This window comes from Equus przewalskii, chromosome 10, assembly GCF_037783145.1.
Source record: "Equus przewalskii isolate Varuska chromosome 10, EquPr2, whole genome shotgun sequence".
Lineage (NCBI taxonomy): Eukaryota > Metazoa > Chordata > Mammalia > Perissodactyla > Equidae > Equus > Equus przewalskii.
In genome coordinates, this window is record NC_091840.1 from 23,480,153 (window position 1) to 23,505,388 (window position 25,236).

Here is a 25,236-nt window from a genome sequence, read left to right on the forward strand (position 1 = left end):
TAAAGGAGTGGCCCGAGGATTCAGCTGTGTCTGACTCAAACACTGCTTTCCTCCCACCAGGCAGAACGGACTTTGCCACCCTCCATTCCAGCCAGGGACTATAATCCAGTCCGTGTTTTCTGCCGAGGCACTTCCAGCCGCAGGCTCAGCTCCTGCACAACCTTTTCCTGGTTCCCGGTAGCCTCAGCCACCTGGTCCAGTTGCCTGCATGTCCCGGCATGGAGTAGAGAAAGACTGGGAAGGAATTGGGTTTTCACAGGCCTACCTTCCTCACTTCTGCAAACAACCTTATCCCAGGACACTGGCTTCTTTTCCACTCCAGCCACAGAGCATGCTGGAGACCCCAGGCCCACAGGGGGGCCCCCAGACCCAGAGACCCCCATGGAGAGGCCCTAGCTAGAGATATTTGTGCAGAGCATAGGAGGTGGAGGGGTGTGTCCTGCTGGCTCCCACCTGCCCGAGGGCGTGTGATAATTGCAGACACAGTAGGCATCTGTGGCGTCACCCCAGGCACCAGCATCTGCCTCATTGGGAAAGAATTAATGATCCCAGCTCGTTGGGAATGCATTCCATGGCTCGCTGAAGCCCTTGCAGACATCCAGGCCTCTGACTGCTCTCCTGGGCTGTCCCCTGCCTACTGTGCCCCACGCAGTGGCCAGGCTGGCCTGAGAAGTCCCCGTTCTTGTCCCAGCCTCCTTCTACTGACCGGCTCCAGACTTTTTAGGCTCTCCCTAGCCTGGGGCTGGGGGAAATTCTGGATGGTGAAACAAGAAGGCTTTTGATGGGCTTCCTGGAGCCTCTTCGGTGAGGGAGGTGGGAGAGCCAGAAGTCTCTTAGAGGTGAAGCTCTGGAAATCCTGGACTCACCTCTCCTGACCCCACAGCTCACCCCCTTCCCTGGTCCCTGGTCCATCTGCAGCCCAGCGTTAGAATCATCTGCCTCCCACTCCTAGGATGAGACAGAAAGAGACTGAAGCAAAGCCTTCTCTTCCACTCATTGTCCTTAAGAAATAGTTTATGATGGAGCATGGGACTGAAAGAGGTTAGACGTTAAGCAGAACTTCCCAGAGGGCACTGAATGGAGACAGCCGAGACTAGGGAGGATGGATGGGAGGCAGTTTAGCTCAGGGGTCAAGATACTTGCTTGCTCTGTGGTTTTGGGCAAGTCACTTTGCCTCATCTGTAAATTGGGGCTGACAACAGTGGTTCCCTCACAGGGTGGGTACCAAGAATAAATGAGGTAATTTAGGCAGAGTTTCCGGCACATTGTCAACCTTCAATAAACAGTAATTTCTTCGTCTTCGTCCTCCTCCTCCAACTAAATGATGGGACGGGACCGCTCTCCCCGGAGGAAGGGGCATGTGTGGGAAACCCTCTTAGTCTACTCTGAAACCCAGATTGGCACCCCAGCCTCTCTGGGGCTGGGCCCCTGGAGCTACCGCTTAAGGCCGCTGGTGAGAAGGAAGCCAGGTCTCCTGAGTCTTCCGCCCACACCCTGTGCCCCTCTATCCATCTGCCCCTTCCCCGCCCACCCCCCCCACCTTGTCCAGGAAGCCCTCTGGGGCTGGATTCGTTAGTGAACATTCTTGATTTCTTCCCCCAGTCAATGTCCCAACATCTGGGAACAACAGCTGCTTCTCCCTGGGGTGCCTGCGTCTGGGGTAATCGGTGGGAAAATTGGAACCATGAGATTGGCAGGGGGCTCTGAGAACGATTGCAGCCAGACGTGATGTGGGTATGGATGGGTCTGAGCCAGCTGAGGGAGGGCTGTGCCCGAGAGGGTGCCTGGGCCACAGTGTCTCTGGGCAGGAAGGGTCTTATGCTGCGTGCCCCAGGATGAGAGGCGACAGACAGATATGGCAGCATGAGGGAGACAGAGCACAGGTGGAAGGACTTCCTGCAGGTGAGAGGGAGGCAGCCACGATGGACAGCGCAGGGAGGCCCTGCCCTGGTGGTTAGAGGGTCGGCTGGGTGTGGAGGCAGGAGCTGGGTGCAGGACTCCAGGCACAGCCCCACTGCGGTGGGTGAGCGAGTGCTTGCTGCGTGTGAAGTACCCGTTTCCTCTGTCGCAGGCAGAGGAGGGGCCTTCCCCAGGCTGAGGGGGTGAGTGAGCAGATGGGGTCCCTTGGGCTGGGAGAGGGTTGTCAGCAGAGCACTGATGGCCGGCCCTCTGACTCCAGATCCACCTGCCTTTCCAGAATGGGGTGACTTTGGCTGAGGGAGGCAGATGGGCTCTCCCAGGTGCTGTCATTTGGGATCTTGTGTGGGCACCCTAGAAAAGAGTCTGCCCCGGTTTCTGGGAGGAGAACCAGGCCTGGCCTGTTGGCTGTCCCAGGGACCCCAACCTGGGGACCCCGTGTTTTCTATGTTGTCCTGCTGTCTGTCCTCCTGTCTGTCTCCCACTAGTGTTGTTACCCCCTGAGCCCCTGCACTTCCTCTGGCACCCAGTCTGTATCTTGCCTGCGCCCAGCCCCCAGTGACCCCCAGACGGACAGCTCCTGAGGCTCTGCCTTGCTCTGTCCCTGCTCCCTCTTCCCCGTGGCCCATGGCCCGCGGTCCTCCCACTCTGGGATCCCCTGCCCCGGCCCCTTCCGCTCAGGCCTGGGGCGTTCATTCACGACTTTCCTCCTTTCCTGTCCCTCACCCAGGGCTCCAGCGAGCGGCGGGAGGGAAGCCTCCAGGACTCTGTTCCCTCTGTTTAAAGTCTCCAGGTTAGTAAGCCAGGAGGGAGGCCTCCCCCACCATCCCGCAGCCCCTGCTCCTTAGCCAGAGGCCCCTTCCCAGCCTAGAGGGCTGGAAATGGGGGAGGGGGTAATCCCTGGGGGGCCCAGGCCTGTGCCAGGGGAGGAGGCAGCAGAGACCTGACTCCGGGGAGGGCACCTGGCCTGGCAGAGAATGTGTCTGTGTGTGCACGTGTGTGCATGTGAGTTAGTGTGCGTGTACAAGCACGTGTGCATGTATATGTGTGTGCTGGCTGCAAGGCTGTCATGTAATTGGGGCTGGGGAGGGGGAGGAGGCAGGAACCCTCTGCTGAGGGACTTGGGGGCCTGGGGAGGGAGTCAGAGGCAAGGGGCCCTCCTCCCCGGGTTGGGGGGGGGCGGGGGGGGGCAGGGAGCCAGTATTCCATCGTGGCCAGAGGGTGGGGGATGGGAGAAGATGGGACTGCATCCAAGCTCAGCTTTGTTTAGTTTATAGGCACTTGCAAACCTGTGATCTCATTTCATTTATTCAATCATTTACTCGTACATTCATTCAGTCATTCAGTGAACATTTATTGAACACCTCTGTGCCAGGCACTGGGCTGGGCTCAGAGTCCAGCAGTGACCTAGACAGAGAGGTTCTTTCATTGGTCAGCAAATAGAGGCTAAGGGGTTGGCTGAATTCACCAGCTGTGGGGCTTCACCAGATGTGGCCTGGCCAGCGGGCCATCGAGTACCTGGCCTCACCCCAGGGCTGTGACTGTGCCCACTGATGCACCCATCCGCCCCTGCTCCCCCTGCTGGCAGCTGCTCTGTACTTTATGTCCCTGAAGAGTGTCCCCTGACCTGATGGCGCCCCTCTCCTAGTGTGCCCCTGCCAAGCAGGCAGGGACTGAGGCCCCAAGTCCCTGGCAACCCTGGGATTGTGAGTAGCATTTTTGGTCCAGTGCTGAGGCCCCTTCAGAGGGCCTCAGGGAGCCCAGGCTGGGAGGCCACCCTCTCTTCTGTGCCCAGGACTAGCGGCCTGGAGCACTGGACTTGAGAGTCATCCTGACCTGGGTTCAAATCGTCACTTAAGTCATTTCCCGGTGGTGTGGCTTTGGACAAGCCACTTTCCCTCTCTGAGCCTCAGTGTTCTTGCCTGTAAAATGGCAGGATTGCTTAGAAGAATAAAGGAGAAGCAGCAGCTGGTACAGAGCCTGGCCCACCGCGGGGGCTGCCTGATTGCTGGCTTTCTTTCTGTCCCCGCCCTGGGTTGGCCAGGCTGTGCCCTGGGCACTGTCTTAGGTGCGGCCCCTGCCCCACCTTGGGAGAGGGGCTGCAGGATCCTGTGTTGGCATTGGCTGGAGGCTCCACGTCCTCCAGCCTTCTCCAGCTGTCTGAAGGTGCTTCAGCCCCAATCCGGCGGGCAGCTCAGGGAGGCAGCCCTCCTTGCCACTGTGGCTGCTGCCGCCTTGATGGCTTTTTAATAACTTTGCTCGGAGACAATCTGCAGAGCGCTCGTTTGTCTGCCTCTTAATTAAAATTACCGTTTTCCTAAAAGAGCAACGATGCTGCTCCCCTCGCTCCCCGCTCCGCGGCTGCTGCCGGGAGGAGGCAGGAGCCACTGGGGACTGCGGCCCTTTCCCTCCGCCCCTGTCCTTGTCACCCAGGCCACCAGCCCCTTCCCCACACAAACAGCAGAGCGGCCCTCACCCTCCGGGTGAGTTCGGGGTGGGGAACCAGGGAGGGGTCCTGAATGCTGTCCTCTTTCATCCACCCTTTTCTGGAATACTCCCAGAGGCAGGGAGCTCCATCCCTTCCAAGACTTACTTTCCACGTCTGTAAGGAGGAGGAACGGCCACGTTCCTGCTTGACCCCCCAGAGTGGAGTCAGATGTGGGTGGGCTTTGGAAAAGTGCTGTGAAGGATTATTAGACTGCCTGGGGTTGCGGTAGGGGTGGGGGAGGTATCGCGAGGGGCCAGAGGCTCCATGGAGGTGGGCTCAGTGGGACCAGCCTCTCACTGTTGACTCTGGTTTCTGTTAGAAGAGATCTTTGTGCTCCTCTGTGGGCTCAGAGAGAGCGAGGGAGTGGAGGGCTGGCAAAGGGGGCTGTCATTTCATCGTTGCTGAGTTTTGAAAAAAAATCGTCCGTGGTAATAATGAAAATACTAGTGACGAATATTTATTGACTGTTTCTTCAATAATGTATGAGCCATAGGCTGGGTTAGGCTCGGTACATGTGTTAGTTCATTTCATCCTCCCAAGCGTCCTGTGAGCTCGATGCTGTTGTCTCTGTTTTCCGGCGGAGGTGGCAGACCGGAGGGATTAAGTGACATGCCCAGGGCCACACAGATAATCCATCATGGCAGCCTCAGCCTTACTGCCCCTCTTTCCATTTTGCCTTCCACCTGGAGCCTATCCTAGGTCCAGCCTCAATCCCTCAGGCTGTGTGTTGAGTGGTACGCCTTCGCCCCACTTTCTGTGCTCCTATAGGCAGGGTTCCTTCATGGTTTGTGCCACTGAGAATTGACTGAGATTCATCTCCACTTTCCTCCTCCACCCCAGTTCCTGGTTCCCCCTGGGGAGTCTCAGGGGCCCGCAGACCCTGGAGTGGGGGGGCGGAGTGGGGGGCTGGAGGTTAGAGAGTTCCCATTTTCAGACTTCCTTTCGGTTCTGGCAGAGTTCCTCTCAACCTGGGAAAAGAGCATGGGGACAGGGAAGTGACTCAATGACTTGGTTGTGACAGCAGATGCTGCTTGGCTGTGAGGTAAGGGAGGTGGTCTTACAGGGTAGCTCTGTCAATAAGGCCCACCTAGGAAGCAGTTCTGGAGGAGCGGGAGGTGCCTGGGGCCTGGAGATCCAACACCGGGAAGGACCTCCTGAGCTCTCTTTGTCTCCATCAGCTCCCATTGGGCCTGGCCTCCCCCCTCTGTGAACCTTGGCTTCTGTGACTCCTCTTCCACGAAACAGACACCTTCCCTTTGTCACCTCCCCTCTCTGCTCCTCCCTGAAGTGCCCCTCTGAGCTCCCATGGTACTGTCAAATCTCTCATGGCCAGTGGTTCTGGACACAACTGAACCTACTAGTCCACTTTTGCTTTTGGGGGCAGCAAACTCAGTGCCTTCAGGGGCAGGAAATGAGTGAAGCAGTGGATGAGGACAATAGGGAAGGGTGGGGACTGTGGTGAGGAGAAGGGTACATATGCTCCTTAAAGACATTAAAATTCAGAGAAACAAAGCAAAACAAAACACCACCAGCCAAACAAAATGCCTGTGGCCCAGTGTGGCCCCAATGTGATCCTTACTAAACCAGGATTCGTTTGTCATGGCGTCCCCACATTGCATAGCACATAGTAGGTGTATACTAATTGTTTAAGTGAATACATGATCATACATGTGCCTGGCACTGGGCTAGAGACTTTACATTTTTATTTCTTCCCATCTTCCCAAGGTAGGCACTGTTTTCCCCATTTTGCCATTGGAGAAACTGATGTCCAGAGAAGTAAAAGAACTTGTTCAAGGTCACACGTATGGGAAGGGGACGAGGCAAGATTTGAGCCTTGGCTTGTTGTGTCCTTCCTGCTCTGTTTGGTCATGGCCATGCATACATGTGACACGTGACACATGCAGCCAGTACCTGCCCTGGGTGACAGGGAGCACTTGTGTGGCTAGTGGCCACCTGGTAGACGTGCATCACAGCCCTGTGGAGAGGTAGGGTTGAAGGAAGTAAAGGCTGCAACTATGCCCCTCACCCCAGTGCACTCCTCCTCCCTCAGCTTCCGGTCCCAGCCCAGCAGCCTGGGGATGGTGGCGTGGTGACAGGTGCTGAGCTGCAGAGATGACAGTCCTGCTGATTCCCCCACAATTACTGTCTGATGAGATGCCAGAATTAGCCGCCACGCGAGCCTGGGATGCAGATACGGGGCACAGTGTGGAGAAGCAGCTGATGGGTGACAGGGCCTCTTCTTCCAAGCCTGGAGCCCCTCTGGCCGCAGGGCAGGGTCAACACTGGGGAGGAGGAAGTAGGTTATCAAGGAGGAAGCACTGTGTGGTTAATATGCATCAGTGATTATTATGTGGGCTGTGGTTTTTCAGTCCTCAAAGTGGCTGGGCATACCTCTGAGATGGCTGGCTGCCGGACAGGACATCAAGGGCCTCAGGCCACTAACCAGAGAGTGACAGTCAGAGCAGGCTGCCCATTTAGACTCCTGGACACAGTCCTTCGTGCCCGGAGCTTCGATCTGCCTTGCTGGGGCTGCGAGGGACACAGTTGCTGGGAAGGGACTAAGACCCGGAGCAGACTCCTTGAATGACGTTAGCAAGGCCAGGCACCAGAGGGAGATGGAAGTGCCTGGAAGGAGCAGGCAGGTTCAGCTGACTTTGCCAGGAGAGTTATCCATCCCAGGCAGGAGTCCAGGTGGCCCCCCAGGCCCGAGGTCAGGGGAGGCCTGAGAGTTCAGAGCAGGAGGCAAGGAATGTCCGTTCTGGTCCCAGAGCAGGGCTGGGCATGCCCTGGGCCTTTGCCTCCCCTGGTATCCGTGCTGCAGGCAGGAGGGCCGCGAGGGCTGAAGCAGAGTGAGGTCACCTGGCTGCTCAGACCTCATCTCGACCATTGGAGCTGTTTTGGAGGCCACCAACTAAGAAGGGTGGCGACAACATGGGGCTCACCCAACAAAGGGCAGTGCAGATGGCTGGGGGGCTGAAGCCAGGCCACGGAAGGAAGGACCTGAGGTTTTGGGCTCAGGAAAGAAGATTTGGGTTTAGGAGCCTCCATCTTGCTCCAAAGGAAGAGGTCATGACCTGCTCCTGGGCCCCGCTAAGGGTCATGGGCACAGACTCTGGCTCATTTTAAGGAAAGAGGAGCCCCACAAAATGATGGATGCCTTGGATGTAATGAGTTCCCCGTTCCTGGAGTATCCAAGCCCTGGCTGGGGGGCGATCCTGAGATAGGGAGGGCTTCTCGCTCTCCTGTCTCGGCACAGCCTGGGGCAGGGGCTGGGGGCACTCTGCACCCAGCTAAGGGTGAGAAGAGGGCTGTGGAAAGGTAGGTGCCCTGGAGGTTCTTTCAGGACTGTGGGACCCCCTTCCCGGCCTGGGCTTCTGTGGCCCTGGGGCAGCTCTGCTCCCTGCCCCTCCTCCATCCTCCTCAGCCCCGCCCTGGGGAGGGGTCCCTTTGCTCTTCCAGTTGGAGGCCTTCCCCAAGAGGATGGGGTTGAGGGTCTCTGTGCTTCCCTGGGGAGGAGGGTCGTTTGAATGCTCCCTTCTCAGGGAGTGGGACAGACTGGGGCTGCGAGGGGCTCTGGCCCCATGGCTTGGGCAAAGACTCAGGGATGCCTCGGTGGCGGAATGAGCATCTTCCTCAGGGGCAGCTGGGTGTGGGGGGAAGGAGGGGGATCTGGGCTTGGAACCCCCACAGTTGGGATCAGCCTCCTCAACTTATTAATTCTGACCTCAGACATGTCACCCCTTCCTGAACCTCCGCTTCCTCACCTGTATCTCTCACCAGGTGACTCTGAGAGTCAAATGAGTACTGGTTCTAAGAGCCCTCGTAGAGTGTCATGTAGGGGGCTTATCGTTCATGGCTGGTCCGTGTTTCCCACGACATCAAGCAAGCCTGGTGCGGAGTTTAAACCTCAGCACCCCAGATGGAGGGGAAGGTTCCACTCTTCTCCCTGCCTTCCAGCTGTGCTCCACCTTCCCGGATCCTGCTCTGGTGGAAGGGTTCAGGTTAGACAACAGAGAGAACTTCCAAAAGATGCCCCTGGTATCTGGTCAGGCTTCCCAGGTCAGCCTGGACCCAGCTGTCAGGCAGGAAACTCGCTGAGTCTCCTCCTGCCTTCTGCAGGCTCCCTCCTCCTCCATCCCCTGCCCCACCCCCCCCCCCCCCCAGTCTCTAGTGGTACTAACCTTGGCCTCCCTAGGGAGGGAAAATAAGGGGTGCCAATTTGACTGTTGGTTCTCATTGGCTTGCAGGCAGTAGTGTGATTAACCTGGGAGGTGGGGGCTGGGTCTTGGAGCCCAGCAGCCCTGGCCTTTGACCTACAGCACCAGGTGGAAGCGGGTCAAAGGCCCACCAGCCCCTCACCCCTGCAGAGGCAGAACAAGGGCTGGGGATGCACAGGTCCGAGAGGAGCATCTCAGTCCTTGGCATCGCCTTGCTGGGTAAATATTGGTCAGAGAGGAGCGGCCTTGAGGTCATTGGGCCCATCCCTCTATTTCAAGACAGAATGTAAACACTTCAGCAAGGAAACCCTGAACTTGGCAAAGTAGGAGAGGGGCAAGGAAGCTGCCTCCCTGAGAAGGTGTATCTGGACTCAGGATGGGCGAATGGGGTCCCCGCTGTCTTGCACCCCAGGCTGAAGGCGCCTCAACCTGGCGCTTCAGGGAGCCTTCAGATGCACTGCAGTCTCTCAGGCGGTCTGAAATGCACTTGGTGTGTGTGCATGGGCACAACGCCCTGTCCACATGGCATCTAAGATGGCAGAGTGGAGAGTCAGGGTGGCATCTGTGTGGTGACCTCAGTCCTGGCTGGGCCTGGGTGTGCCCCTCTGCATGTAAATGCCTGTGGTGGGTGAAGGAGAGGCAGTCTGTGACAGGATGTGTGTTGGTGAACATGTGCTCGGCACGTGGGTGTGCACCATGGTGCACAGGTATGATGACAGAAGTGTGAGTGAGCTAAAGCAATCGAGTGTGTCATGGAGTCTGGAGGCCCAAGGACCCTGGTGATTCTGATGGCTGAGCTGTCGGGGTTGGCAGGGAAGAGGCCTCCTAGAGAGAGCCTGACCCAGGAAGGGTGGTGTCTGAGGAGGCTCTGGAGGGGTCCAGCAAGGCCGAGGCTCCTGCCCGGCATTTATGAGGCCCTCGATGAACACTGGGGATTGACAACATTTCTCTGTGGTGAGACAGGGTGATGGGTGGGGCTTCCACCCCTCACTTCCAACAGATTGGGGTCTCTCCCCCTGGGAACAGGATATCTCCCTCTGATTTCATGTTTTCAGCCTGAGGCAGCTTGGGGGGGCATGGTAAAGGTCCCTCTGCCCACATCCACTGCCCCGGCAGCAGCACGCTGAGGCTCCAGTGCCCCCTGAGATAGAAGGAGCTCTGGCGGCTTCTCGGGGTGGTGGCAGAGCTGGCAGGACAGCCTCTGCCTCCCTCCCTTCCCACTGTCGTGTCTTCGCTCCTTCCGGTCCTCACAGCCTGTGTTCCTCTCCGCTGCCTCTCCAAGGAGATGTAGAGCCAACAGGACACTTTCCCTGGGTGCGTGACGGTGGAGATGCCACTCAGGAGTTGGCTTGTTAATGCAACACTGTGTGGGCACACGCCAGGGCTGTTCCCAGCTTTTCCAACAACAACTTCAGACTGGGGGTGACGTGCTCCCCTCCACATGTCCGCCCTCCTTCCTGAGAAAGCCAATTAGGCAGATCTTCATTAGTAGCTAAAAATCAAAACCCTACAGTCCTAGATCTGATAAAACTCTGACAGTGGAGTGAAAGGAAATCAGGCGATTGGGCAGATCAGGAAGAAACTTTCCCCCACTTGCTCCCTAGGCCAGTGCCTTTGTGCAGTGCACAACCTGCACGCCTGTCTGAGCGTTATTAGCTTATTTTGAAAAAAACAAATGAGAGGACTGAGGCTCAGAGAGGCTGCTGACCTGCTCAAGGTCACACAACTTGTCAGTGGCAGGGCTGGGTTTGAACAGAACTTTCTCACCCCCAAAGTCAGTGATTCTTGGTAATGCCATGGCTTTGCCTGCTTGGAGGGTGGGGTGCGAGGAGAAGGAGGGCAGGGGCTGGCTTGTTGGCCCTTTTGCAAGGAGTGGGGTTGGGGGGGTTTCGTCTGAGGAGTGTGGTCAGGACGCTGCACGGGGACCCTGATGACCATGTGGTGAGCATCCACTGGGCTGGGAGGGGACCAGGGGTGTGGTTGGGCCGTGGCCCACGGCTCTTCTCTGCTTTGGGCCCAGGGTGCTGCGGCATGTTTTCCACCTCGCTGCCGATTCCTCCTAAGGAGGTTGTTAGTCTGTGCCCTCCTGGGGCTGGCAGCCTGGAGAGGGGCTCCCCTGGCGATTGCTTTCTGAGAAGTGGCATAATGGAATGGAAAATCCTTGTCCCTGGGGGCCAGGACATCTGGGCTCCACTTCTCGCTCTGCCTCCAGCTCCTGTATGACTGGGTCAGGTTCACTCTCTGGGCCTCTGTTTCCTTCCTGTGAAAGGCGTTCGGCGGGAGGGAGAGCAGACATGTTTTTGAGATGCGGGCAGGGCTGAGCAGAAGAGTTTTGAGACATCAGTCCTGCCTGCCTCAGAGATAAGAGCTGAGGGGAGGGAGGCCTCCCCACTGGGGTCAGAGGGCTGCTCCGCTGCGTGGCCTGTGGACGTTGGGGGGTGGGAGGAAAGGGCAGCCAATAGAAGGAAGCAAGGAGTCCACAGCCACGCACAGCCAGGGCGGCTAGTGGAGATGGCACCCAGGCCAAGCCTGGCATCTTTGACTGTCCCTGGGCCCCAACTCTGCTGCTCAGGTGGCTTGTGGGTCTCCTCATCCCACCCAGTTCTGTCCTGCAAGACCACCCAATCTGGACGGAGTGGTACCTCTGCCATCAAGGAGGCCCCGAGTCTGAGGGAGGAGACATGGGCCCTGCCCTGGGGGTGCTCCCAGTCTGAGTGAGTGGTCGGCATCAGCAGGATAGAGTTGGCCTAGGGATGGGTGAAGGAAGGGCTGGCGGAGGAAGCATCTGGCTGGGGCAATGCCTGCCCACCCGAGGGAGCCCCACAGCCTCTCTCTCTCAAATTCTCTCTCCCTGGGGAGAACTCCAGAAGCTCTACTGGGACCCAGGTCCCCCCCTGCGCCCCGAAGCCCCTCCTAGGCAGGTGAGCTCTCCCTCCCCCAGCTCTGACGAGGTCTTTTAATTAGAATCCGACTCGTTTACCAACTAAGTGGCCTTTGGTGGGTTTTAAATCTGCGTAAATTGGTTTGTGTTTTCTGCCTGCATGAAGCTGTGACTGGCAGTGCCCTGCACCCACCCCTGCCTCCTGGCTCCCTCGGGGCTCGGGCCTCCCTGCCCCACACCCCACCTGAGTCTAGATGCCCAGCTTCCTGGGGGCTGGGGGTGGAAGAGACCAGGGGGTCATGGGCCACAATCGTATTCCCCCCCCATCTTCCCCCCCAGCCCCAGGGGAGGGAGTCCACACGGTGACTCTTGTTAAATCACTCGACTTCCCTGGTCCTCGGTTTCCCTTGTTGTACTTCCAGGAGAATCAACCTGCCCCAGGCCCTTCTCCACAGTGGTTCTGTAGATCAGTGCTGGGGGCTGGGAAGGGGCATCGGCTGTGTCAGCAGCCAAGGACCACACTGCCTCTGACACCCTCTTGCCTTGCCCACCTTGCCCCACCACTGCAGGGCCCAGGTAGTGGTCCATCCGGGGGGGATGGGCTCTACCTGGCATCTTCCCACTTCTCTATTTGCCCTCTCACACCTAGGAGGGAGGGGAGCTGGCCTTCCCTGGGGCCCAGTGATGACAGCTTGCCTGGCCTTGCCCTTGTCTCCTAGTATCCCTGCTCCCAGTCACCGGGAAGTCACCTTTATTGTCTAACCATCTCCCCATGCTTTGAAGTCAGCTCCCTTCCCCCCACCCCGACGCCTCCCTCCCATGGGTTCCCCTCTGCCTTCCTCTCTGTCTTCCCTCTGCCCAAACAGGCTCTCCTGAGGGTGCTGTGTGGTGGTGCTGGCCTGATGGGAAATGGGGAGGCATGGGGGCAGGTGTGGGGCCCCACTCTGTGCCGGGAACTGGACATGAGTCCCTGTCCCTAACTCTCAGTCCAGCTGCCTCCTCCCCTCCGATTGCCTTTTCTCCCACCACCCGCCCCACCTCTCAGGCTGTGGTTGGAGTGACAGGGACACTCAACAGGGCGCTGGGCATTAGCAATTTGGGGGGATATTACACAGGAATGTTTACAGAAAGGCAATTGCCCGGAAAATGACTTTGGTTGTTGTGGTATGGGGCGGAAAAGATGGTTTTAGAAAACAGACACAGATGGGCTTCTGCTCCAAGGACCCACAGACAGACAGCAGGGATGGAGGGGCACGGGCACACAAGGAATGCAGAGCCAGGGGCACCCAAAGACGGACACACCCTTCATGGGGAGTGGGGTAAGGGATGATCCCCTCACCTGATCCAGAGTCCCACAGCCTCTGCCAAGCTTGACCTTGTCCTCTGATCTCTGACCTCCCAGCACAGTGTGCCTCCTGACTACAGTGGGCAGGCGCCCAGCAGGATGGAGTTGTCAGGCACAATTGATGGTGGCAGTCGCCTCGGGGCTCCTCCTGGGTGACTCGGGCTCCTCTTGGTTTGGCTGCAGACGGTGGGACTTGGGGAGCATCGAGCTGCATGCGTTCAAGTGTGAGTGTGTGGGCAAGGCACTCTGGGGTCTGAGCCAGGCCCCCCACCCTTCCAGTGATCTCCATGCACCCCTCCCCTTGCCCTGCCTGCCGGCCTCACTGAGATCCAGCCCAGGGCCTATGGGCTCTCTGAGCTGGTACCCAGCTCGCAGCTCTGCCCACGCAATGGATGGGGGCACACTTGTGAGGTCTCTCAGGTCCCTAAGGGAGGGACCTTTTTCAGCCTCTCAGTTTCCTGGAGACAAGGACCTGAACTCCAGGTCCTGAGCTGGGGGTCCTCACAGCAGGAGCCCCAGAAAGAGACCTCTCTTTTCTTCCCTCTACTTTCTCCCCTTCCTTCCCTCTCCCTCCTCCTCTCCTCCACATTCTCTTCCTCTGAAGATGATGTCATGTGTAAATGTTGCCCAGCCTCAGCCAGAGGACAGAGTAGATGGTGACATCTGGGGTAAAGATGCCAGGTGGGGATGGGCTGATGGCTTACGAGATGGTGTCGCTAAAACTTGGGGATCTTAATTCTCATCATGAGTTACAGTGATCTCATGTAAAAGAATGCAGGGGAGGATAAAAATAAATCAGGCTCATAAATAAACGTGGAATTTAGAATTGGTGGAACAAATAACTATGTGGCTCTCTTCCCAAGCACCTGCGCCTTTGTCCTCCGCTGGCCACTCGGGGGCGCCCACCTCCTCCCGGTCTCCCCAGCCTGGGGCGCGTTCCCCTCCCCTCCTTCTGAGCTGGATTGCACCAGTCCGGGGCCCTTTCACCTCCGACTTGGAAATTATGGTGGGCCTTGCACACTGAGGGTCCTTGGAGAGATGGCAAACCCTCCAGCTTATCTCTCCGCCTCCCCCAACCCCCATCCCCTATGCCCCTTCGCCAGTACCCCAGCTCTGCTGCCCCTTCCAGGGCCTCCCCACCTTTCCCCTTCCCCCATGGCGCCCTGCGTCTGCCTCTCCACCGCAGAGTCCTTCAATTCCCACGTCCTTGCCCCAGTAAAACCCAGTCCTGCTTACACCCTCAAGGCCTCCCTGTCCCATCTCGTTCCCCCTCCCCCAGACCCCTGCCCAGATGGATCCCTCACCGCCCCCTGCTATTGAGCAGGAAGCATTGATCTGCTCCGGGCCGCGGTGCCCAGCGCAGGCTGTGCACTAGATTGGAACTGGTCTCCTGGGTCAGGGCCACTCGAGGACTTGGTGGCGGCTGGAGCAGGGGCAGGAGCAATGGGAAGGCTGCCCTGCGAGGGCCCACCAGCCGGTGTGCCAGGAAAGTCTTTAATTCAAAACAATGCTGGGGGCCGGCCTGGTGGCGCAGCGGTTAAGCGCGCACGTTCTGCTTCTGGCGACCCGGGGTTCCCCGGTTCGGATGCCAGGTGCAGACATGGCACTGCTTGGCAAAAACCACGCTGTGGTAGGCATCCCACATATAAAGTAGAGGAAGGAGGAAGATGGGCATGGATGTTAGCTCAGGGCCAGTCTTCCTCGGCAAAAAGAGGAGGATTGGCAGGAGTTAGCTCAGGGCTAATCTTCCTCAAAAACAAAACAAAGAACAATGTACTTTCTCCTCCATTGTCTTGCCAGCCTCTCACTCAGTGCCCAGGGGCAGGGTTTAGAGGTTAACACCCCCATTTTACAGATTAGTGCCCTCGGGCTGGAGAGGGACAGACTTGTTGACTGATATGAATGGCTAACCCCAGCTCCCTCAGGGAAGAAGCTGACTCTAAACCCAAGGGGTCTCTGGTCTGGGGGCTTTTCTCCCAGTGCTCTGACCTCAGTGCCGGGGCTGGGCGGCTCAGAGAGAGAAATTCCTGTGTGAGCCCTCAGGGTAGCCCCATGGCCCCCCAACCCAGAAGCCCAGGTGAATCCTCCCGGGCCCCCCGGGGGCCGCAGGAAGGAGTGAAATGCACAGAGCAGGGAGCTAGGACACCTGGGTCACGCAGACGCCTCGCCTCTTCCCCAGCCTAGTTTCTGCCTTTGTGAAATAAAGCTAAGAATCTGGAAGGTTCTTAAACAGATGCTAAAGCTTTTCAAATCAAAGCCCCTCCTTCCCACTGCCCCTCAGAGATGGCAGATTCTCTCTCCCGCCCCCTCCTCTCTCTGCCATCCCCTAGAATCCGGCTCCCGCCTCACCCCTGACCCCTCCCTCCAACCATGTCTGGGCACCTGAGGGGTGAGTCCGAGACTCCTCAGGGAGGCAGGGAGGAGTGAGCCCTTGTTCCACTCTGTTCAGACCTGCTCAGCAGCCCTCTCCCCACCCCCGCCCACCCGTGTGAGATTTATGGGACTGCAGTCCTAAATAGGGCGCGAGCACACGGCCACCGTCCACAGCTGCTCCCACTCCGCCCTCCCCATGTCTGCTCTAGTAGCCGGCACGCCTCCTGCCAGTCCCTCCTCAGCCCCTTTAATGGACCTGGGAGAGCCTGGGTGACCCCAGAGTCCCTGCCTCTCTCAGGCTGGTATACCGTGTGCCCCACCCCTGACATGGGACTGAGGTCTCCCTAGGAGCCGCGGAGGGAAGTGCTGGCAGGGAGGGTGGGGATGGAGATGAGCAGCTCTTCTGGGGCCGGGGGGGAGGTAAGAATTGGAGACCCGACCCCATGCACCTGTGCGTGTGCAGAGCCCTAGGAGGGTGATAAGCCTGGCTGTCTGGCACAAGGGGAGAGGTCCCTCGGGCTCAGGCAGGCTCAGGGCTGAACTCTAGAGCTGGGCTTCCAGCAGCAAGGCCCTGGGCAGAATCTCTCCCACCTGGGCGAAGAGAGGACTACAGAGAGTCAGGGCCCTTGGCCCTTGGTGGAGGGTCTTCTCCTGCTCGGCTGTACCCGATGAGGTTGCAAACCTGTAGCTGGTGGTGAGGGTGAGTGGAGGAGGGAGGTCAAGGGTCACGGGAGGCAGCCCCCTGACTCTGGTTGGGGCTATTTCTCCAGCGCCTGGAGCACCCCTATCCCAGCCCATCATCCTGTCCTGGATGATTGTTCAGGTCACTCCCTTCTGGCCACATTCACTTGCCACCCTGGGTTGCCATCAGCTCCTCAAGGGCAGGGACTGGGCCCTTGTGAAGATGGCGCCAAGTTCCCGGCCTCACTCAGTCAGGGGCCACCTTCACAGATCTCCTCCCTCTCGGGGAACCTTGGCGCTGTGTGAACTCAATATGTTTCATTAACTCACTTTGAACTTAAATAAATTTTCTTAAAAGGAAACCTTCTCTCTCCCAGCCCGAGGAACAAGACCCGTGAAGTCAGTGCTTGGACCTTCTAGTGGGTTTCTTCTAATCCTTGTGAAAGTAAAGATACAACTACAAAACTGTGAAATGCTGTTCCTCCCAAGTCATCTCTTGTGTGTCTGGACCTCACTTTGAGGAGCAGAACAGAGGGTGGTGACTGTGATGATGCCTGATGTGATGATGAGGGGGACAGATGCCTGCGGGAGGGAGAGGGAGGGACCCCAGGCCCAGCGCCAAGGTGGGCAGACAGCAGGTAGACAAGGAAGAGCACCCAGTGCAATGTGGTATTGTCATTGTTTCGTCAATATACAATTGTCATCTGGTGAGGAAAGTGCGGTGGGAGCGGGCGACACAAACCTAATGGGTATTGGGGTCACATCTGGCCTCTCCCACTCACTGAGGCTTTGGGCATGTCACTGGACTTCTCTGACCTCAGTGGCCCCATCTCTGAAATGGGGCTACAGTAACACTCCCCAGCAGGGTGTTGGGAGGTTCCAGGCCGTGATGACGGCCGTCAGTCAGGCCCTTGGAAGCTGTGGACTCTGAGCCGTTCTTCCCTTGGTTTTAGTGGAAGGTGCTGGGTCCTCTAGGGTTCTGCCACCCGGGTCCATGTGGCTTGGCCATAGCCCAGGGACAGGTGTGTGGGTGTCAGGGTGTGTGTGTGTGTGTGTGTGTGTTGGGCGAGGAGTGGCTTTTCCTGAAATGTGGCTCAATCTCGTCTTTCCTCCTGTGGTTGAACAGGCCGTAGCTGAGGCCTGGCAGCGGGCCTGATGAGCAGTGGATGTATGGGGGGAGGGGCCAACGAGGGGCTGGGCTGGGTGGAACCTGGCTGGGTCCCAGGATCCCCAGCCTCCTCCTCCTTGGCCTCAGTCAGCCCTGGGAGTCAACCTGGCATTGGGGTGCGTGTGTCTGCTTCAGGGCCTGATGCCCCCAGACCTAGGCTCCACTCAGGGCGGGGGGCTGCTTTGAGGGTGGTGGGGCTGGGGGTGTGCCAGGGAGAATGTGTTTATCTCCCAGTGAGAGTGACTTCTGGGGACAAGGGAGGGCAAATCTGTTTTATGCCCAGGAATATGGCTGAGGCAAGCCCCAGCAACTCCTCCTGCCGCTGGCATGGGTGACACTCTGGAACCACTGTCCCTTGCTGGGCTGGAGGAAGGTCAACTCTGAGGCTGGAGGGTGGGAGACAGCAGGGATGGGCCTGGGGACGCCAGGAGCTCAGGGCTGGTGGGCATGTGGGGAAGGGACCTCAACCCCCGGCCTTCTCTTTTTTTTGCTTCTGTACTGTCCTTTGTCCCCTGTGTGTTACTTACAGGTCTTGAACTTGTGTGTGTGTTGGGAGGGGTAAGGAAGAAGGGGAGGGGAGAGGTCAGAGGAGGGTCCCGGTGGGGGGGGGCTTGAGCTGCTCTGTTGCTTTCTTTTTCCTTTGAGTTTGTCCCAAATCCATCTCCCACTGTCCTCTCTGTGCCCAGCCTCTCCTGTCTGTCCATCTGTCTGTCTCTGGGGAGGGAGGGGGAAGGGGGTCCCATGCCCCACACCCTAGGCCTCCATCTCCTAGGGAAGCCTGGAGTGTGATCTTTGCCCTCATGCCCTGCCCCCCACAACGTATCCTAGTCCTGGCCCCTTTCTAAGCCACCCCCTAGCCTTTAGGACAAGTGTATCCTGGACATGCTAGTCTGAGGGAGGAGGCTAGCTGCCCCACCCCACCCCCCTTAGCAGATGCTCTTGAAAGGAAGACAGTGCAGGCTCCTTTCCGCATATTTCAGGGAGCATCCGAAAGAAGACTCTCCTTCCCTCACCTGGTCACACTAGCTTTAGGAAGGAGGATGGGGGGGAGTGTGGCTAAAGAGGTGTCCAGGACCCCTGTTTCCACCCCCTCCTTGGCCTCAAAGGACAGCACCTCACTGCACAGTCAGTCTCTCCAAACCCACCCACAGGAGAGCAAGAAGCTGGACCCTGCCCTTGTTCCCCACCCTCCTTGGAGCTCTAGGCTCGCTTTCCACCTCATCGCCCCTTCTGCTCCTTCTGTCCCCTAGTGAGGGGTGGGCAGTCCTGCCTCACCCAGGTTCCCCTCCCGGCAGTGACCCCCATTGAGGGATGGGCAGCCCGGGCAGACGCATCGTGACCCCCCGCCGTGCCCCCTCTCCCCTCTCGCAGATCCAGAGCGGAGCAGCCCCCCCATGCTGTCTGCGGATGATGCTGAATACCCGCGGGAGTACCGGACCCTGGGGGGCGGGGGCGGCGCGGGCAGCGGGGGACGGCGCTTCTCCAACGTGGGGCTCGTGCACACGTCCGAGCGACGGCACACGGTGATCGCCGCCCAGAGCCTGGAGGCGCTCAGCGGGCTCCAGAAGGCGGATGCCGACCGCAAGCGCGATGCCTTCATGGACCACCTAAAGAGCAAGTACCCGCAGCACGCCCTGGCCCTGCGGGGTCAGCAGGACAGGATGCGAGAGCAGGTGAGTGGGGGCCTGGCTGCGGGCAGGGAGGGGGTCTGACCCTGTGCTCCCCTGCCCCCAAGCTCATCCCGGTTCTGAGAGCCGTCTGGGGCCGAGAGGGAGTATGGGGGAAGTGGGGATTTACCCGGTTGGTTGGCCTTTCTGGAGCCTGGTGAGGAAGAGGGTGGAGGACCAGCCTCCTGACCTCTGCCTGCAGCCCTGGAATGTGGAGCAGGAGACTGGGCAGAGAGCCCAGCCTCCACCTTCTGGCTGTTTGACTGGGCAGAGCGCAGGAAGGTGTATCCTGGAGGCCAAGGGAGGGGTAGAAGGAAGAGGGGACAAGCTTGAGAACTGACTGTTCGGAGTCTGAGGGTCCCTCCAGGCGTGGAGTTGAGACCTTGGGGTCGGCACCTCTGTGATGTGGCCCCTGAGGGAAGGTGAGGCCTTGGGAGCTCAGAGAGCTGGGTCTGATGTGTCCCAGCCCTGGCAAGAACAGAGTCCAGGACTCCTGGGCCTTTCTCCTCCTTCTCCTGTTCCTTCCCCCAAGACTCTCTGTGTGACTCTGAGCTACAGGCCTCCTCTCTCTGTGCCTTGGTTTCTCTCCTGCTATCAGTAAGGCTTAGAGGGGAGTCAGGGCTCCTGCCTCTGGACCAGGACCTGTCTCCTTCTGTGTGGAGTGGGATGCTTCCCTTTTAAATCTCTCCCAGAGCCTTGGGTTCCTGGATGCATCTCTCCATCCACGTATGACCTTCTTGTCTGTAGGAAAGTTCTTTCTTGGGACTAGCTTTCTGCTTCCAGTCTCACATTGGTGAGGTACCTTGCAGGCTGCTAAGACTCAGGCATTATCCGCTCTGGGAGAAGGGACCGAGGGGAGGGTGGTACATCCCATCCACATCCTTTCAATGGAGCCTTGGGATGTCAGTCCCTGCTCCCACACCTGCCTTGTTCTCTTCCCCCTTCCCAGGTACTGCTGGGAATGGCTGGGAAAGGGAGGAGTGTTCCTACTCCATCCTCAGGGCAGGGAACAAGGACACACTGGCACATTTCTGATACCTTATTTGCCCCGTGATACCTTATTTGCACCATCTGGCTTTTGCATTTTCTGAGCTCCAGAGTCCTCCTGGGAGCAGAGTTGCCATTGGGATAAGGGAGAGTCACAGGTGGAGGAGATACGGCCCCACCCTCAGGGATTCCCTCTCAGTGGGTTCCCTCTGTGTGTTCTGGCTTGGGAGGAGGGGGAAGGGACATTTGTGATCTAGAAGGGATAAAATGATGGTTAAACTTAAGTACGAGGGGCACAGTCAGTTGGGAGAGGGTTTGGAGGAGGGGAGATCAGGTGGACAGGCCTGATCAGGAAGGCTTCCTGGAGGAGGAGGAGCTAAACTAGGCTTAGAAGGATAAAAAGATCTGAATAGGCATGGAGGAAGAGAATGTTGTTTGAGGAGGTGGGGAGGGAAGGTGAGCAGAGCCCTGAGTTGGTTTGGGGACCGGCACAGAGATCCACCTGGCTTGTGCAGAAGGCTCAGGGTGGGGGGCAGTGGAAGGTGTGGGGGCAGACTGGAAAAGTGGGGCCAGATGCTGGTGGCTAAGAGGGCTCTGGTTGGTTTTGGATGGTGAATAGGAGGGCACAAAAGCGGGGCTGGAGGCAGGAGGAGGGGAGGAAGAGAGCATCAGGGAGAACGAAGGGAAAAGGATGGGGGGTTGGAGGGAAGACTCAGTGAGGCTTGTTTGCTGCCTGGACCTAGGAGGCAGACAGAAAAACCTGGGTGACAGGAAGATGTTGGTGCCTTGGGGAGAAATAAGAGGATTGGGAGGGAAACGTTTGGGGGTCAGGAATATGGGAGATGGGTCTGAGGAGTGGGTAGGGCAGTCACGGGATGTCCAGGAGGCACCGTATGCTCAGCTCAAGACTCTGAAGGGACCTCAGCTTCAGGAGGAGGCTTGAGCATGATCAGGGCAGAATGGAAGTGGGAGCCGGGGTATAAGCATGGTCACCAAGGCAGAATGGAGTCTGCAAGGGGAGAGGGCCCATGACCATGAAGGGGCGGGGGGGGGGACCAGTAATGTGAGGAAGAGGAGAAAGGCCCAGCAGGAGGGCCACCCACACCTCAGAAATCAGGAGGGACAGGAGAGAGAAACAGCCATGGGGGCTGGCCAGGATCTGGAGGTCCAGAGGGGACGGAGAGCTCACTTCTCGTGGTGTGGTGAGGTATGGCCACTTTCAAGGGCTGAGGAGATTGGAGGTGGTGAAGGAACAGGACCCCTGGCTGCAGACCTGTCTGGGGAAGTTTGGCCAGAAAAAGGTAAAGACGGAATGGCGGCCTCAAGGGGCAGCAGGGCTGTGAGAGATGATGTGGGCGTGTTTGAGGGCCTCAGACGCGTCTGGCATGTTTGCTGGCGCAGAGTAGGCACTCGGCAAATGCTTAGGAAATGAATCAAAGCACAGCCACTCACTCAAATTGCTTCCTTCCTTCACTCATTCATTCCCTCCCTTAGCATGTAAGAGGATAGGACCACCGGCCGGCTCACTGGCCGTGGAATGCTCGGCGCCTGAGCAGAGTGCTGGCTCAGGAAATGTGTATGGAATGAATGAAGAGGATGAATCTGAGGATGCTGAGGGGGAAGGGGCCATCGGGAGAGGGTCCTGGAGGCATTAGGAAGGGAGGGGCTTCGAGCCTTAGGTGTGGTGCGGCCTTGGGGTGGCAGGAGAACGTCGCTTCCTCTGAGGTGGCAGGGAAGAAAGAGGTGGGGACAGAGGCACACTGGGGTGAGGACCCCTGCGATGGTTCCCATCTCTGTGAGGTGGGAGGTGACATCTTCAGTGAGGAGGGGAGAGGTGAGGAACAGCTCCCTGGCAGAGTGCGCAGGGAGGTGTTCAAGATTGAAGAAAGGGCTGCAGGAGTATCTGATGGGGAAGGCCCGTCCCTGGGCTCAGGGAGCCCCAAGTCTGACAGGAGAGAAACATCCAGAAACAAACCAAGGGCTCTAGTTAGAGACCCAGCCTCGTAAGGGACTAGCCAGCATTGCAGGGTCCCTCTGCGATGTGAGTTCTGTGCCAAAGATTGCCTCAGGAGTGCCCCTCTCCGCCCCATCACAGCCCCCCAGCGGCTCCTGCCCGCTCCCCCTAATGGGGTGTCCCCCCCTTCGCACACACAGGTTGGCGGCTGGACCGTGGACCCCGTGTGCCTCCTCAGCTCCCTCTGCTCCCACCTCCATGGCGACTCCGCCCCCTCCGGGGCTGGCCAGCCGGCCCAGGTGAGTCACCCACCTCCGCCCCACCCCCCAAGCCCATGGCGGAGTTTGGCTTTGGGGAGGATTTTTTTGGAGGGGGGATATCCAGGATTTTTATTTTGCACCCCTTGCTCTTATGTAGGAGCCCCCCATTTTCAGGAGACTCTTACGCCCTGTGCTCTCCCCCTGATTGTCTAATTCCTTTCACTACCTCCCCAAACCTGTGGCAAAGCTTGGCTTTGGAGAAGGAACTTTTTGAGGAGGAATACTCAGGTTTTGAAAAAAGTTTTTGTATTCTTTTCTCCTGTAAACAGGAGTACCTCCCCCACCCTCACCACATCGGTTTTCAGGAGTCTCTTATGCCCCGTACCCTATTCCCACCCCCACTGCAGACCACCTCATTCCCCCATCCGCACCCTACCCTTCCATCTCTGAGCAGACCCAGCCTTCCCCTGATGTCTTACCATCGGGAAGTTCTTCATGATATCTCTCTTCCACCCTCCTTGCTATGCTCAAGGCTTAGTTTCCAATTTTTCAGAGGACTTTGGCATCTAGCCATTTGTTCTGAACTTGTTCCTGATTCTTCATCAAGCCTCAGTTTCCCTAATAGGAAGATGGATCTCAGCTTAGACAGGGGCACACTTAGACAGGCTTGGGCTCCCTGCTGAGGCCTGGACATTGCCATGGGAGAAAAACAGGCATTTGAGGCCCAAATGGTGGGGAGGCAGCTGTAGGAGGCAGAGGAGTTGTAGGGGCAGGGAGCCCAGTGGGTAACGTGGGTGCCAGCTTCACTTCCTCACACACCCTGCTCCCTGGAGAGGGGTAGCAAGGCTGGACTTTTTCAAGGAGAGTTAGAAGAAGGAAAAATATGACAGGCTGGGAAAGGACAAGGCTCCAGAGTACAGACCTTTTAACTGAGTGTAATGCATGTCTAGCAACAGACTGGCACACTTGGCATCATGCACAAGGCATTCAGCCCATTTCCTTTCTCGGCCCTCTGCCTCATCTTGACTGAACTTCGGGGAACAAAGATGTGTCTGCCCCCAAGGCTGGACGGCAAGTGGGACAGACTTGTCCTGAGTGGCCAAGTGCGTGTGGAGGTGAAAATGGGGCTGGGACGGGGATGGTGATAGGGAAGAGGAGAGGCGTGCTGTGCCTGGGGGGTACAGAGGCCCTCCCCGGATGGAGTGTCTTGGGGCTACCTATGGTTGGGGTGATAGAGAGGAGTGAGGCTGGACCTGGTGAGCTCAGTTGTCCCAGGTCATGGGGTTCTAGGCCTGTCCACATCTGGAATCTGCTCTGGTGGAGAAAGGGGGAGAGCTTGAAGGGACCCTCACCCAGGGCTTGGTAATTATGGAGAAAAGTGGCTGTGCACAGGATCTTGTCAGCGCTTGATACTTAGTGCTTATCACACTTTCCATTCCCCATGGCTGAGTCTGAGGCTTCTTTTTGCAAAGTGCAAGACCAGAGACGTTGAGCAAATGCTAGAGTCACACAGCAGATTAGGATCAGAGGCCATCAAGGAAAGTCAGGCATCCTAGGCTTCCCAGACTTGGCTGGGAATTGAGTCATGGGAGAGCCAAGAGGGCAATGGTGCACAGCTGAGACCTTGGTGGGGAGAGGCTGTGAGCTCCCAGGGTGACTTGTCAGGAGGCAGGACACTCTTTGGGGGCAGGGACCTGAAGAGGACTCTGGGAAGGGACCAGAGGCCAGACTCCAAGCCGCAGCCCCTCCCCCGCTTCCACTAGGCTGTCTAACCTCCCTCCCTCCTGCAACCCGAGTCCCGGGCGGGCGGGCAGGCGTATCGGGTGACCGCGGCGACGCAGCCACCAGCCTCCGCCGCTCCTTGGCGTGGCTGCGCCGGCGGGGCCGCGCCGGGGAGGGGGCCGGAGAGGATGTGCACGGCGGCGCGCCGCGCCGCGCCAGGTGGAGTCGCGGTTACCGGGGCGACCGGGGCCCGGGCCGGCTCGGCAGCGGCGGCGGCTCTCGCATTGCAGCAAAGGGCACCGGCGGCGGCGGCGGCTGCGGAGGCGGCCGGGGGAGGGGAGATCCCGGGCGGGTGGGAGTAAGGGGCCGCCCTCCCTCCCCCGCCCGACGTGGGACCTGGGGCTGGGGGCCCCGCACATACACCTGTGGCCGCAGGTAAGGAGGAGCGGCCGCGGGGGCCGGGGTCGCCGCCTTGGGGTCCGCGGAGGGCGGGGACCCCGAGATGGGGAGCCTTGCTCCGCGGCTCCCAGGGGCCGTCCCGGATTGGGGGGCGCGCAGGCCATTGCGGTTTGGGATGCCTGAGAGACACCCCCTCCCCTCCCCCACAGCGCTCGCAGCCTTCCGCGTGGGCCAGGCCCCCACCCCAAAATGCGGCTGGCGCCCCCACCTCCAACCTCGGAAAGTCATGACCTTCCCGGGGTGCGCCCTCGCCCCCGGCGCAGCGCAGGTCCCACAGCACCCCCCACCACACACGCACTCTGCATCGGGAAGGGGTAGGAGGTGGAGCACAAGCTGGGGGTGGGGGGGTCGGGCATGTGCGCCGCGGGGGGAGGCTGGTGCCCCCGGGGGCACGTTACGCAGCCTCAGCCTGGGGGCCGGGTGTTTACGTGGACGCGTGTTCACTAGAGTTGAGAGGTGGGCGTGTGCGCCGGTGCACGAGGAGCCAGGGGATTAAGGAGTCGGGGTGCGACCCATTGGCTGTCCTCCCTCCCTGGAGGATGCATCGTCGAGGCTCGAGGTCAAGGAGGGGTCACGCACCCAAGTAGCCCACAGGGGACGTCTGCCCAGAGGAGCGGAGAGACCTCAGCCAGCGGGACTTAGAATCCTAGGGGGCATGGCCCCGCCCCTCCCGGGGCGAGGCGTTGGGGGGAGGAAGAACCAGGTGCAGGGGGACGGAAGAACCTACTGAGGGCGCCTAGGGTGGAGGAGGGACTGAGTTAATTTCTCAGCTCCCAGAGGGAAGAAGCTGCTTCCTTTTCTCACCAGGGAGTTTGAGGACTCCCTGGCCTGGCTTCCTTGGGTCTCCGGAGAAGCCCTCCCTCCCCCATTTCTGAAAGCCTTGTCCCTAGAGGTTGGCTGGTTGGCTTCCATCTTACCCTCTCAGATCACCTCTCATTTTGCCCCCGCTCCTGTAGGATTCTTCCTTACAAGTGATTACCCCTGGCAGGGGCTACTCAATCTTTTCTTTATTTTTGCCTTCTCACTGCCCTCTGGGAAGGTGAGACTCCTCCCTGAGTATGGGGGAGGGAGACAGCTTGGCACTGCTGTTGAGGTTTTCGCTTGGGGTGGGGAGCCG

The 25,236-nt window shown here is 58.7% G+C and overlaps 1 protein-coding gene across 8 annotated transcripts in view; it reads left to right on the plus strand.

Moving 5' to 3' along the window:
* The window catches only part of SRCIN1 (SRC kinase signaling inhibitor 1), a 68,962-nt gene that overhangs the window by 6,937 nt on the left and 36,789 nt on the right, over positions 1 to 25,236 (plus strand). For 3 of the 8 annotated variants that reach the window (XM_070562192.1, XM_070562187.1, XM_070562189.1), the window contains exons 2-3: positions 18,442 to 18,743; positions 21,879 to 21,977. In XM_070562192.1, coding sequence (XP_070418293.1) covers positions 18,442 to 18,743; positions 21,879 to 21,977 — 401 coding nt within the window. Of the gene's footprint in view, positions 1 to 2,647; positions 2,711 to 18,441; positions 18,744 to 21,878; positions 21,978 to 25,236 lie in introns of all 8 variants that reach the window. The other 5 variants (XM_070562186.1, XM_070562188.1, XM_070562191.1 and 2 more) reach the window with 3 other exon arrangements.